The sequence below is a fragment of the Anguilla anguilla genome, chromosome 14 (genome assembly GCF_013347855.1).
Source record: "Anguilla anguilla isolate fAngAng1 chromosome 14, fAngAng1.pri, whole genome shotgun sequence".
NCBI classification, from domain to species: domain Eukaryota; kingdom Metazoa; phylum Chordata; class Actinopteri; order Anguilliformes; family Anguillidae; genus Anguilla; species Anguilla anguilla.
The window spans coordinates 32,710,090-32,724,718 of NC_049214.1; the positions used below are offsets into that span (position 1 = coordinate 32,710,090).

At 43.2% G+C, this 14,629-nt stretch overlaps 1 protein-coding gene and 2 long non-coding RNA genes across 3 annotated transcripts in view; 1 reads left to right on the forward strand and 2 right to left on the reverse strand.

The window, feature by feature from the left end:
- The window catches only part of zswim6 (zinc finger, SWIM-type containing 6), a 90,430-nt gene extending 88,053 nt beyond the window's left edge, over nt 1–2,377 (reverse strand). The window contains exon 1 of the mRNA XM_035391129.1: nt 1,679–2,377. Within this exon, the coding sequence (XP_035247020.1) occupies nt 1,679–2,105 (427 nt within the window). The 5' untranslated portion in view covers nt 2,106–2,377. The remainder of the gene's footprint in view (nt 1–1,678) is intronic.
- Nucleotides 98–11,496, forward strand: LOC118212812. Its single transcript, XR_004762317.1, has 4 exons — nt 98–361; nt 8,497–8,628; nt 9,888–9,981; nt 11,085–11,496. It is a non-coding gene; the product is annotated as an uncharacterized LOC118212812 (long non-coding RNA).
- The window catches only part of LOC118212813, a 46,604-nt gene continuing 43,141 nt past the window's right edge, over nt 11,167–14,629 (reverse strand). Inside the window, exons 2-4 of the long non-coding RNA XR_004762318.1 lie at nt 11,830–12,041; nt 11,345–11,404; nt 11,167–11,228 (exon numbers count right to left, since the gene is read on the reverse strand). This is a non-coding gene — a long non-coding RNA (uncharacterized LOC118212813). The remainder of the gene's footprint in view (nt 11,229–11,344; nt 11,405–11,829; nt 12,042–14,629) is intronic.

The window sequence follows — 14,629 nt, forward strand, 5'->3', positions numbered from 1 at the left end:
CCGTTTTGATCTGACAAATTATTTTTAAAAAGGCCAAAACAGACCAGAAACAACGGGATCTAAATGGTCATTAAGCCAGACAACATACAGACACACACATATTGTCAGCTGGACTCCCTCTGGCGCGAACCCAAGGGCACAATGCCCAGGTAAGGCACTCCAACTGCGTTTGGAGGAGGGGAAAATTATCATGCAGAAAATTACGTTTGCAGATTGCATTACAATTAAAACCAACCGCAGACAGCGAAGCGATTAAAATCCTGAACCCCGTCCAAGGGCGTGGAACCTCAGATGTGAGACAGCTCGCAACAGCGCCCAAACAAAGGTGTTTGAACTTGGAACGTGGATGTTCGTTTGGCAGGTAATATTCGACGGTAGAAAGGGAGGACGGCTGTTGTTGCCGTTGACATCCCCCACCCCCCGCTCGGAAAATTTACTGCGTTATCTTTTTCCCCCATTTCGTTTAACTGACGCTACCCAATTAAGAAACGTACTAATATTTCTGCCGGCGCAAAACAAAAACGCGAACCCGAACCAATTAGCAGCAAATTTGTGCAAATTACCAAGGTCCGTTTAAAAATAGAGACTCTGCAGCTTTAAATCGCTATCCCTCCCACCCCTTTCCAAATCTCTTCTATTTAACAAGCAGTGAAAAGAAATAAAAAGGCGCTTTTGTTCCCCTTCCTTTTGGAGAGTGACAGAAAGCTGAAAAGACACAAATGAACGCGAAAATGGAACAAAGTACCAAGCTTTCAATGGGAATGCCTGACGGCTATTTGATATGCGCACTCGGCAAATACAAGCTAAAAAGACTAGGGGGGTTGCTCCCAGGAAAAGAAATAGCCGTTCTGGTTCTTTTAAACAAATAAAATATTCGTTCACATCATGAGAAAACGTTGCTATAGTCTATGCATGTTATATCCGGCTGGTAACGTTGATGATTGAAAATACTAGGGAGATTGAGAGTAGATACGCGTTGGCGTGAAGAATGACAAACCCAGAAAGCTAGTTAGCTGGTCTAGCTACGCCAATAACCTCCCCCATGCCTTTCACTTCGAAAAAAATAAACAGAATAGGCAAGAGGGACAGCCTCGTCTTTTTTCCACATCGCTACCCAAAACACCACAGCTTCTCTGGCTAGCTGAAATGGAAAGCTGAAGCCCAATCTGACTAAAAAAAACAAGACAAAAAAGAAAAGAGGTCGAGCAAAATAATCTCGCAGTTAAGTATGTTATTGTGAGACCAAGCCAGCTATACAATTTAACAACCATCCACTTCCGTAATGATTCTTCCCTTCCAGCTAAAAAAATGTCCCGTCGAACAAAATAATTAAAAATAGAGCTAGCTATAGCCGATCACAAACCGAGCTGGCGACTATGCAACCAACCGTCAGGAATTTAATTTATTTGGCGAAGAGATGACACGCCAATGCAATTTTTAAAGGAACCATTTAGCTCGTTCGACAGCTAGATTTAAAGCCCCGATATATGCCCTTTAACATTCCTCCCTTTGTTCAAAGCATATTTATTCTTGTTTTCTTTTTCCCCAGTGTTTCTCAACACGTTCACCGTATACAAATGTAACCACTGTATGTTGCAAATGTAAAGATTTGATTGCGGGGGAAACGCTTTCAGAATGGAATAAATAAAATATTGTCCTCCCCTGTCCGCGCACTCACCGACTTGCAGTACGTTGTCTACGCAGCCGCTCTCCAGCAAAGCGATGCCTCGTCGGAAAGGCAGCCGCGTCTCGTCGCTGTTTTCCGCGGCGGCCCCACTCTCCTCTCCGCCTGTGTTGAAGGAAGAATACATGCAGATCTCCCGTTCGCTCCTGGGGAAAGACCAGTAGACGATCCTCCTTTGGACGGGCTCCGGGATCCTTTCGAAACGCTCCTCCACCCTCTGAAACGGCCACTTCTCGGCTACCTTCCTTGCCGCGATGTCCAGTAGCGACTCCGGGCTCTGGGTTTTGCCCGATCCCCCCTGGGCAGTCCCCGGACCACCACATGCTGTTCCTCCGGCCCGCTGTCCCTGTCTACACGTCGGGTTATAGCCGGGTCGGCAGCAGAGCCGTTTAGCTGGGGGCTGCTGAACGCGCTCCGCCATGATCGCACTGCTCTTACAGCAACGGCGGAAGTCACAGTACCATATAAACGGGATAAGGAAGGGAAAGGGTACACTTTGCTCGATTGTTCCCCGTGTATGGGTAGCCCGACCTTATTTGGTAAAATAGGCGGTCGCTCCGAGTGTTGATAAGTCCTTTGTGTAGCTTAATTAAGCATGAGAGGCGGATACTGGCTGTCTGGCAGTCCCCGTGCTGGGCTAAAAAAGGAACGAGAGGCGGAATTCCCGAACGTCGGCGAATCCTCTGTGCAGCCATACAAGGCCAAATAGGCGGAGTTCAGGAAGGTCGGAAAACTTTGATGTTTTCCTTTACGAGTTCATAGGCGGCTGGTGTTACATTCTGTGTGCGAACAGCACAGCCGGGCTGCACATACGTCGAGCCTCAACCAATGGGGGTACCGTTGTCCCAAGACAGACGGAAGTGTTGGTCTGATTGGATGCAGCTCCTTTGTCAATATGAAGTTTAATTTCACCATGCTCCCAGCAATTCGATCATGAAGATCTTACATTAAATATGGTCATTTTTAATGGATGGTGTTGTCGCTATTTACTAGTTAAATATTTTCATTTTCAATACTTTTGAAAATCGATGTATTTCTTTCTAACTGGCAAAACATGTCCAGTTGCTATGACAGTCCAGGATAGGGTCCTTAGTGTCTTTTTATTCTGACTACGAAGCAAATGTGAGATTGCAGCAATGCTTTTTAAGTCTTGATAATATAAATATACATAATCAGTTACATATATGCAGAAAAACGAATGCTGTAAAATGTCATTACTTTGTGTTTTTTCTTTCACTTTGCCTATGCTCCCAGGCACCAACCGCTAAAAGGCGGAGTTTTGTGTAATGGGCGGTCTCAGACGTTTCATTGAGTTTTACGGGGGAGGCGCCTGACAACTACAGGGTCGTGGTCCAGTGATCTGCAACCACAGGCTCTCCAACCGTAAAAACACGAGCCTGACGAAAGGGTGAAGGAGGAGTCTCCCGGCGAGAAAGCTTTGATTGTGGAGTGGGAGCAAAGACAGTGACGCTCTACGTGGCGCTGTATTTGGAACGGAATGTGGGCTGGCCCCGTTCGCTCGCTCAGCCGGAGCAAAGTTCCATTTTCAGAAGCCGTCTGTGACGTAAACGTTTTCTTTTTTCTTCCCCAAAACAAAGGAACACTTTAGGTGTGGAAGTGAAACTTAATGGTTTAACGCAACATGAATCATGTTGCAACTCTTGCAGTGCCTGCTTTGATGTAATTTCGCGTAGGAGAATGCCTTTTTTAAACTTATAATTCAATAATATACACGACTGTGGGTACTTAAATAAATTTGTCAAATGTATTGTAAATGGCAATATTTTCCAGCCATAAATATGATATGTCATATGTCAAGTACAGGTTCCGAAAGCTATCTAGTCCTACAAATCAATGGATCCAAAACACAGTCCAGTCCAGCCTGCTGGTTTTTGTTTCAACCAGTCTTTATTAAGATTTTTGTAAGTGTGTGTGGTATATATATATATATATATATTCCTTAAACTTTAACGCAATACAAGTTTATGATTTATGCTAGCCTACAATTTAACCTATTAAAAGCTATTAAAAATAAAAACTCTTTATAAATGAATCGTTTCTCATACAGCACATTGCAGAGATGAAGAAGTATTAGTTAATCTGACTGATTAAATTACCTTGGATGTGAATATGGGACACATATTCGTCATAGTTTGCACGCTATTTTTATTTTTGACATAACAGCCTTCAATTGACCCAGTGTGTGGGGCGTGCCACAAGGGCTGATCCTTTTCAGGATTGTGCCAACTTCTGCTCTTGTAACAAACCAGATGTTGTAACAGCTCACTGGTACAGAAGTTTTTAAGAAATTCGATCAGTAACAGCTCACTGGTACAGCTGCTTGTTAAGCGCTACTAGTAGTAACCGTTCACTGGTATAGCTGTTCATGGAGGAGAGGAAGGCGAACTCCAGGGGTGCTTTCACTGGTGAAGGAAAGTAGACTGTGTTCAGTGTGTTCCAGTTCCACAAAAGTACATGCAAAAAAATAAATACAGAGTAAAATACTACATACTTACGCAAGATCTGTTCATGTGCGTCACCTTTGGCGTTTGTCCAGATTCTTACGTTCATAAATGAATGAAACGTTCCCTCGGCAGTTGATGTTTTGCGTTTCTACGCAAATGGCGTTCATACCTGTTACCGAGCACCTTCCTGAGAACTGGTGGCCTATTATTGACACAGGAAGTGAGCAATACTCCTGGTATTGTGAGAAAACTTTCTGAAGGTGGCTTATAAACAGGGTTTTTAATTACAGCAGATTCGCATGCAAGTGATCAAGCTCAAGGCATCTACACCAGTTGTGACCTTCAGCAGGGTTAGCATTGAATTTAACATTCTGCACTTGGTTTAAGATTTATCAGTAAATTAAGATGTTTTAGTTTAGGTGCATTTGAAGAAAATGGTAACTAATAACCCAGTACACAGGTTTAGGAGTCATATTTAACATCTGTTGGAAAAATAAGTGGTTGTTTGTCTTATAATTAGGTAGTGAACTTGTACCATCACCTCTGTGATCCCAAGGAAATTGTGGAATTACAGAAGTTAAAATAGCTACAGACTACAGTTTAATGTAAAATTCCAAAACTTGATGCCTTATAGTTAGACATTACTTTGGTAATGACAGCGATACAAATTGTAATATACACATTTGAAGATATTTGTCTAGTTTTACGTTGGAAGGGCAAAGTGGCATAGTTCTGTGGTTATACTCCTGAGCAAATGCCTGTAGGCAAAATAACAACCAAAACCACTGCCTTTTATTTTCCATTTCATTTCCAGAGAATGCCAGCAAATGAAATGCTTACTGGAAAATCTGAATCTAGGGCAAGAACAAATACCTGTGCTCCAGCAAGAAAAATTAAAGGAGGACTGATCTGAGATGCAAGTTTCACTGCAGGGTTAGTGCATGCTGGGGTATGGGATGAAATTGTTATAACATTTAACATTAAAAGGCTTTTTATGAAGCTTCATGGAGACCTTCATTCAAAGGTTTCTTTCTCTCTCTCTTTTTTTTTTTGGTTGGTGTTTGTCAGCGTTAAGCCTAAATGCTTGCTTTCGGAATGTTCCGGAAAGCCTGCTGTGTGCATTGCACATGTTCCTTTGTTCTTCTTCGTCTGATGTGTCTCTTGAACGCACTTCTTGAACACGGGTGAATGTGCTCTGAGTGGAGCAGGTGGCAAAAGAATGAAATATAAAATCTGATCAGAATGCTGCTTTTTCATAAATACTTTGGAAGGAATACAGTCCAGTTTCCTCTCATTTTAAAATCACATTTATTGATTTACAGTATCATGTTGGAGAAGGGTAGATTTTTTTCATTGGCATACTGTCAGTGTTTCCAAAGTAACATACAGTGGTTCCCGTTTTGGTTGCAGGTATAGAATAATACTGTATTTGTTAAATGCTGATTTAGTACAAACCTCTCACAAAGCCTTGAAATGTTTTACACAACTTCGTAACAGTGACCAGATTCATATGTATTTCACATATATTTCATATATTCACTATAGCTAAAACATAAATCTTAAATGTGAATTTCCCCCAAGAGAAAATCATGGCTTTAATCTATGAAGTGTGTTCAAATGTTTTGTTCATTTGAAGGCCTTATGTGCAAGCTGTCATATATGACTATCACAGCTATTCACATTTGTGCTCCTGTGATCAGTGATGTTGTGTACAATTCCATTCGTTTCAGAAATTAAATTCTGGGTGGATCATCTTGTTAAGGCACCGTAGTGCATGGATGGACTCCAAAGTCTGGTATCTGTTAAGACACTGTTGTAGTGCATGGATGGGCCCCACAGTCTGGTATCTGTTTATGCACTGTCCTGTGCATGGATGGGCTCCACAGTCTGATATCTGTTAAGGCACTGTTCTAGTACATGGATGGGCCCCACGGTCTGGTATCTGTTTATGCACTGTCCTGTGCATGGATGGGCTCCACAGTCTGATATCTGTTAAGGCACTGTTCTAGTACATGGATGGGCCCCACGGTCTGGTATCTGTTAAGACGCTGTTCTAGTGCATGGATGCGCCCCATAGTCTGGTATCTGTTTATGCATGGTTCTAGTGCATGGATGGGCTCTATGGTCTGATATCTGTTAAGGCACTGTTCTAGTACATGGATGGGCCCCACGGTCTGGTATGTGTTAAGACACTGTTCTAGTGCATGGATGCGCCCCATAGTCTGGTATGTGTTAAGGCACTGTTCTAGTGCATGGATGCGCCCCATAGTCTGGTATCTGTTTATGCACGGTTCTAGTGCATGGATGGGCTCTATGGTCTGATATCTGTTAAGGCACTGTTCTAGTACATGGATGGCCCCCCCGACCCCCTCACCCCAGTTTGAATAAATATATCCAGCTATGACAGTAACTTGTTTTGTAATGAACTTATACAGTGAAGACATTTATTTTCTGCATTTTAAGGCATCAAGGCTCAACAATATAGTACTGGACAACAGGCCGCTTTGCATTTGGGGTGGGGGAACGGGGGCAACTTAATGTGAAAAATATTCAGAAAGCTGTACCTGTGGCAATGTAGATAAGTTTAGAAGACCGGAGCTGGGATCGATAGGAAGTGAGATACAGTTTCTTTTAACAGGCCTTGTGCTCTGATCTACTGACAGTAGGTCCAGCCCTGCTTATCGCTGGACCCCGTAAGGTGAGGTGTATTTGGTATGCACGAGAGAGTACAGCACATAATAACCATCTATGGAACCGAGTGTTAGAAACCAGCCTCTCTGTTTAAGTAATCACTCATACAGGCACTGCTAATGTGGGTTTCCTTGTCACTTCACAAAGTGTATTTTAGCCGTTTTTATTTCGCAACCTGCTTTCCATCCCCCCCCACTGGTCATCCTTAACTAATCAACCTTTTTCCAACACTTTTATTCTTCTACTTCGTATATCTCCATTAGCGCTTGCTTACCTGCGCGTACAGGTGTGATGAAATTCCGAAGCGGTGACTGTGTCGGCTGCCAGCTATCGATTCTGCCCCTGGCAGGTGCCGTTCCCAGGAGTGCCAACCACACCGGCGTCATGCGATCCGTTGGTCCCGTGACTCCTGACTGTTTACACGTATCAATACCAGAACCTGCACGGCGACATTCTCCGTGTGGGTTCAATGATACGTCTCAACAGGATATGTCAATTAGTACATCTCCACCCTCTTGCAGTGCTATTTTTATTATTATTTTTATTGTCAGGCACAGACCACGTGAATACCGTTTTTTTTTTATTTTTATAAAGTATTTTTTCCCCCATTTTCTCCTCAGTTTGGAATGGGCAGCCATGCTCATAGTGTTACCATAGCGTTCATCACACCCTGCCAGGGTGCAGAAAAGTGTGAGGCCAGCCATGTATATGGCTTATGTTCTTGATATAAGGGAAGTCTGTCTGTAGGGCACAGCTGGAACTGAGGCACTCTAAGCCCCAGCCTAATATGTGCAGTATTTTAAAAATAAAAACACAGACAAAGATCCTACGCAGGTGTAAAACCAGCCCTTGTGGAGTTAAGGCTCCTGATCAGGTGTTTATATCGGCTGTGGCTCGGAACGCGGGGTGAGAGGTCCAGACGAAGATTTCGGCTCCTTAGGTCCCCCTGTGGGGCCCCTGTGCAGAAGGCTTGCGGTTTTACACCCGTCCTGTTCGCACCCGATTCTACCGGCAGCACCGCATCACAGAACTAGAGACTAGCTCAGTTTGTCAGGCCAAGCCAGGTTACTATTCCACTGTTTCCATTAAAAAAAAAAAACAATACATTTCTCTGAAATGAACAAGGTAACCCACTCATAGCTCTGAGCAGAAGAAAAATTAAGACAAGATTGTGAAATTTGCTAATTATGCACTAACCTGCATTGTGCCATAAAATACCTTCCATTAACAAGGCTACTTATGAGTCCAGTTGGGACCATATGTACTTCTCAAGGGTTGATTTAGCACTGCACATTTTGCTGTGTAGTCTGTATCTTTGTTGATGTTGTTAGTGATATAATCTGCATAAGAGTGGTCATTCGGGGATGATTGTGAAGTCATTAAAGCTGTCTCTCACACCTATGTACCCGCCAGAGAGAACACGCATGGAGGATAAGGCAGGTAAGTGTAGCAGGGCTATTTTAATATGCAGTCTTCAGGATGGGAAAATCACTTTCCATGCTTCATTTATTCTTCACTTGCTTCACGTTTTGAAGTCACCAGTTGTCATGACTTCATTTAATCCTTTCTCTGAGACTGCGGTGTGCTAACCCAGGTGCCAGCTTACTCGTTTATTTTTAAGCCTATTTTCATTGGTGGTTTTCATTCCGATTCCAGGTTTTAATGCCCAGTCCTGTTTAGGGTACCCCGCCCCTGCAGAGGCTTCTGTCGGTTTGGGACAGTACCCCATCCATGAAAAAGGTTCTGCCGGTTTGGGAGAGTACACACTGGCACCTCTGGCTCCCTCAGGTATTCTCTGCTAGCTGCAGTCTGCAGTCTACCAGCTGAGCTGCGCAGTCACTGCATCACTTCACAGGTAGCTGGCAAACACAAACTGCAAGCGCATGGTCGATTAGAGGAGCCGTGCTGAGGCGACAGCACTGCATACCAGCCTTAAAAACTACAAACTAGCACAGCCAGAACTGTATATCAGCCTGAAAAACTACAAACTAGCACAGCCAGAACTGTATATCAGCCCGAAGAACTACAAACTAGGACAGTCAGCACTGTCTATCGGCCTGAAAAACTACAAACTATGCAAACTAGCACAGCCAGAACTTTATATTAGCCTGAAGAACTACAAACTAGCACAGCCAGAACTGTATATCAGCCTTAAAAACTACAAACTAGGTCAGCCAGCACTGTCTATCAGCCTGAAAAACTACAAACTATACAAAGTAGCACAGTCAGCACTGTATATCAGCTGAAAAAACTACAAACTAGCATAGCCAGCAATGTATATCGGCCTTAAAAACTACAAAATAGCACAGCCAGAACTGTATATCAGCCTGAAAAACTACACACTAGGTCAGCCAGCACTGTCTATCAGCCTGAAAAACTACAAACTATACAAAGTAGCACAGTCAGCACTGTATATCAGCTGGAAAAACTACAAACTAGCATAGCCAGCAATGTATATCGGCCTTAAAAACTACAAAATAGCACAGCCAGAACTTCATATTAGTCTGAAGAAATACAAACTAGCACAGCCAGAACTGTATATCAACCTGAAAAACTACAAACTAGCACACCCAGCACTGTATATCGGCTTTAAAAACTACATTTAACTGCATGTTTACAATTAGGCTAATTGTCATCATTGGTGTGTGAACGGAGCGCGTCACAATTAAGATAAATATTTAGCATTTTGCCTAGTGTTTTCAGTAGGCTAATTGCTATTAACCAAATGTTAGGGGTTAAGACAGGTGGATTCTGTGAATGGCTCACAGCTGGGGACTAAAATTAACTCCAACCGCATATTGGAGCTAAAACAAAGAGCCACCTGGTCTCCCACTGCAGATTAATACAGGCTGCAGGAAACCCAAAACCATAATTACTGTTACTGATATTTACTGCACTCTAACAATAGAAATGATTATTCATTAAGGTATTTCAAAAGGTTGCATTACAGATGCAATTGCCAAAGTGTTGAAAGTTAATATGTTGTGGTATTGTGTGCATTGTTCTGTTGTGTTACTCGTCTGTTCGTGGTTGTGTGTCCGTTTCAGAGTGGCTAGAAATGATCTGAAATGGTGAATGTTGAGAGAGCTTCCAATAGGGGCCGTGACAGCTTCAGATCCAACAGGCTGACTACTTCAGCAGGTGACGTGTGATCTACCGCCATCTGGGGGGGGGGGGGTGATGGGGTGATGGGGACGGGGGCTGTTGTGGGGGTTTTCAATCGGCAGGGGTGACGCGTCTTCTCACACACTAGCGACCCCTGCTGGTTGATCAGGCAGCCGCAAGTCCAGCTGTTGAGCTGCACATAAAGAGTCTTCCTCTGACTCATGTCTGTGGGAGCCCGACTCTGTACTCTGTCCTATCTGTACTCTCCCAAATTGCTCACGGAGGTTACAGTAATGAACACTGATGATGGATGCAATTGGGTATTTCAAATTGGGGATAAAAAAGGGGTTAAAATAAATTTTGGGGGGAAGTAAATACATGGGCCTTGCTTTTCTTCTGATCCAAAAAATGTTTTTATTTTCATTTTTTATGATTAGCTACAGTTGGATAATTTGGAATGGCGACCTTATTGAACAGCAGACAAAGAAGACCTTGTGTCAATTTCAATGTCAGTTTGTCAATAATCATGACTGCATATTAGCCAGTGAAACACCTGTAGAGTGAAATGGGAACTTCAGTCAGATTTATCTGCCATGTAAGAAAGAGCAGAGATATGATCAGGAAAGAGAACAGCAGAGAATCCTTTGTTCCTAAAGTGAGGCCAAATTAATACAGTTAATGTCACTGAATGTGTATGAGTAAGGAAAGAAGTGTGATATACTGTGTTTTTATATCTCTCATCAAAAAGACAATATCAAAAGAGATATCTATAAGTCATCAATTGTTGCTGAACGATTTTTACTTGGTCATTAAGGGTTGGCCTACAAGACTACGGGCTAAATACGGTCTTAATTAAACGTAATTGACTTAACTTAATTAATGGCTACCGTGACAGAGGGGAGGACCAGGTCAGCTCAATTTAGATTAGCTCCATTTACGGTTCCTTTCATCTGGTCTGCAGCTCACTTCTGTGTGTGTACGGGAACAATGGCCATTTCATTACTGCTTTTTTTTTGTTGTTTTTGTTTTTCTTATTGAATTTTTTTTCTTCTTTTTTTCATTTTGGTTTCCCGGCTTCAATGCATGTGTAAACGAGGTGTATTTGATCTTCCATAATTAACTCTATCTGTCTTCCGCAGAGAAGGCCGCTGTCCTGAGGATGAGAGGCTGGGCCAGGCAGCAGCCGGCTAGCTGATCTGTATTCATTCGGCCGGGGCTTGGAGCCGATTAGCGCCGCGCTTCGCTCGGGCTGGAGCGGAATACGGCCTCCCAGCAGCGACGTTCTTAAACAAAGAGTGAGGAGAAAGCGCCTGAAGGTTGGCAGTTGGCGGGATTACGAGAGGCTGAATGGATTTTTTAAATCCCGCTTGACGTTAGCCGCGCTGGCCGCCGTGTCTACCTTGTCGCAGGACTCTCGCTCATAGCCGAACGGTGGACTTTTTGTCTGTTGTAGAGAAATCTACAGACAAATACAGGTGCAGACATGAAGAGGATCAGATTGATTTGAGGGTGTATTTTAGCATCAACCTCCCGCCCCCCACCACAGCAGCAAACACACACACACACACACATACACACACACACAAATGCAAACGCATGGACACACACACACACGCACATGCAAAGGCATGCGCACACATGCGCACACATACATGCACACACATATGTACACATACATGCACACACATATGTACACACACACACACACACACACACGCACTTGCAAAGGCATGCGCACACATGCGCACACATACATGCACACACATATGTACACATACATGCACACACATACGTACACACACACACACACACCTACACACACACATACGTATACACACTCATACACACACACACACACACACATACACATACACACACACACACCTGTCAGCGGCAGTCTGCACTGCAGAGCTATCAGGGAGGCGGGAGCTGGGCGGAGCTGGGGGCGGAGCTGGAAGGCGGCGCTGGGGGGGCGGAACTGGGGGCGGAGCCCTGCCGCATGCCACCACTCACTCTTCTCCCATTTTCCGGGCAGGAAGGCGGGAAAGCGGGAAGGCGGATCCACCATGCGTTATCTCCGCTGACAGGCCTGCTGGCTTGGAAATAGAGAGAGAGAGAGAGCAGAATGAGAGAAAGCATAGAGAGAGAGAGCAGAGTGAGAGAAGAGAAAAGGGGGGAAATCACCTTTGAAGGGTAAAGCCTTCATTTCATGTGGGAATATGGCTTGTGCTGCTGCAGTGGCGCAGGCCCCAGGCAGTAGTAATTGATTGGGTAAATGTGATGTAAGTAAAATTTAAACTCAGTCGGGGCGTGTGCTCGCCCTGATAATCACACACAACCAGCGGTTCATGGGTTCATCTTCTCACACCTTTTTTCCGACAGGTTTTGTTTTGTCCTTGTTCTGTTTTGTGTATGTGCGTGTGCACATATGCGTGTTTTGTAGACGCTCACAGACATGATAATGCATTCGCCGGTCAGACTGCATGTTATGCCACACGCGTATTCCATGACGGCCGTAGGCGCCCAGCTGTCATGACATGCACTCGTGTGTTTACGTGCTGTCAAGACATACACTTGTGTGTTTATGCGCTGTCATGACATGCACTCATGTGTTTACGCGCACCGCAGGCCTGTTACCTGGGCTTTTCCCAGGCAGGGGAGGTAAATATCAGGACGGGGCGACTGCAAGTGCGCGTGGCGTCAAACGGGCGTCTAGGTTTTTAACACAACAACGGGCCCCGGGACTGACACAGCTGAGCGCAGACGCTGTGAGCCCCCGCAAAGAGGAAGATCTCTGTACGGGTCACATGACATATTCAAACCTTCGCCACACGCGTCATACATAAACTAAAGACAGTTATCTCTCATGTATTCCTTCCATCTTAAATGGGTTAAAAGCACAGATTCTATAAACACATCAGATACTCAGCTCCATATTCCTAACACTTCAAAATTCTGTCTCCTATCACTGAAGCCAAACCATTCTGATGTGATGCATTCATTTATGGGCGTAAGCAAGGTAAAACTACAGTGGTAAAGGACGTTCTGTACTACGGGGTGAATTCCAATGATCCAATTTCAGTTCAATTCCTTACCCCTTTAAATTCTGTCAATTCAATTCATTTTCCAAAATAATTATCTGTTTCTTTTCAATTATATTGATATGAAGGAATTCAATTAAGCTGAATTCCTCCAATTCAATTATCCTTTAATCAATTCCCTTTATTCAGTTCTCACTAGAGGTGGGTTTGATTCCATTTCAATTGATTCCATTCCAGTTTTAATTTCATGAATTGAATTACAATTTATTACCTAAATTGTTTGAATTAAAAAAAAACAATCATCACATATTTAGCACCAACCGTATTTATACTGAGGCTAATTCTCAAAGAACATCTTGGAATTTTAGTATGAGGAGCTTTCTATCAACTGAACAATCTCATTTACAATCTATATGTGTATGAAACTGGCAATTCTAAATTCAATTTGAATTTTAAAATGTCAAAATTCCAATTCAGTTTCAATTCCAAAGACATGCAGTTCAAATTCACGTCATCTGAATTCCGGTTCATGAACTGTATTTCCAAGAGTCATTAAGTATTGGAAATGGAATTGATCCAATTTATAAGCTTAATTTAAATTGCACTGAGCCAAACTGGCACTGGATCACAAGCAGGGATGATGGAAGGAGCTCAGAAGTTGAGTATCTGCTGAGTCTAAAGAATCTGTGGTTAAAGCTCGATGCTGGTCCCTGTGCAACCCCCACATACATTTTAATTTGCTAATTTGAAGTAATATATGATATGAAATGAGCAAAGCAGATCTGTTGGTCTCATCTGATTAAAGTCCTGAGCAGCTCAACAATATTGGTCAGGGTCCCTCAATCCCACCCCAGCTCAACAATATTGGTCAGGGTCCCTCAAGCCCACCCCCCACCCTCCCCCCTTCCCCACCACCCCCCATCACCACACAACCCCCAATTTTTTATATCAACAGTGGACAAATGGATCAGTACAGAAATGCTTGACATTTAAAAGCCTTTGTGCTGTGACTGAGTCTGACCCGGGTCCACTGAAAACAGATATGAAGTGAACAAGCTTCTTTTCAGACGGGTCTTTAAAAACAACTAGAAAATGCACACACACACACACACACACACATGAAAACTGGCAACTGTATTTTTTTGCAAAACAATAACACACAGTCTTGTGGTAGGGGACTGTATTACCCTGTTACTCAGTTGGCATTTAACTAAATTGTAGGACGTCACTGGCTACTGCTTTAAGTTACTCAAGCTCTAACATTTGCACAAGCACTGCATTTACTGAGGCATTTTCAAACAGTAGTTTTCTTAGCAGTAAGCATTAGGCTGAAAACATTGTAGATCTCCAGTGTGTCAGACTGTCAATCAAGGCTAAAACATTTGTGTTTAAACATATGTTTGGTCTTAACTGAAGCAGAAACATGATTAAACAGAAGCTTGGTCTCAACTGAATCACAAACAAGGCTAAACAGAAGCTTGGTCTTAACTGAATCACAAACAAGGCTAAACAGAAGCTTGGTCTTAACTGAATCACAAATATGGTTAAACAGAAATTTTGGTCTTAACTGAATCAGAAACATAGTTAACTGAATCTCTCCATGTCATGGATTAATGATGAAAAAAAAAAAGATGAAAATCCAA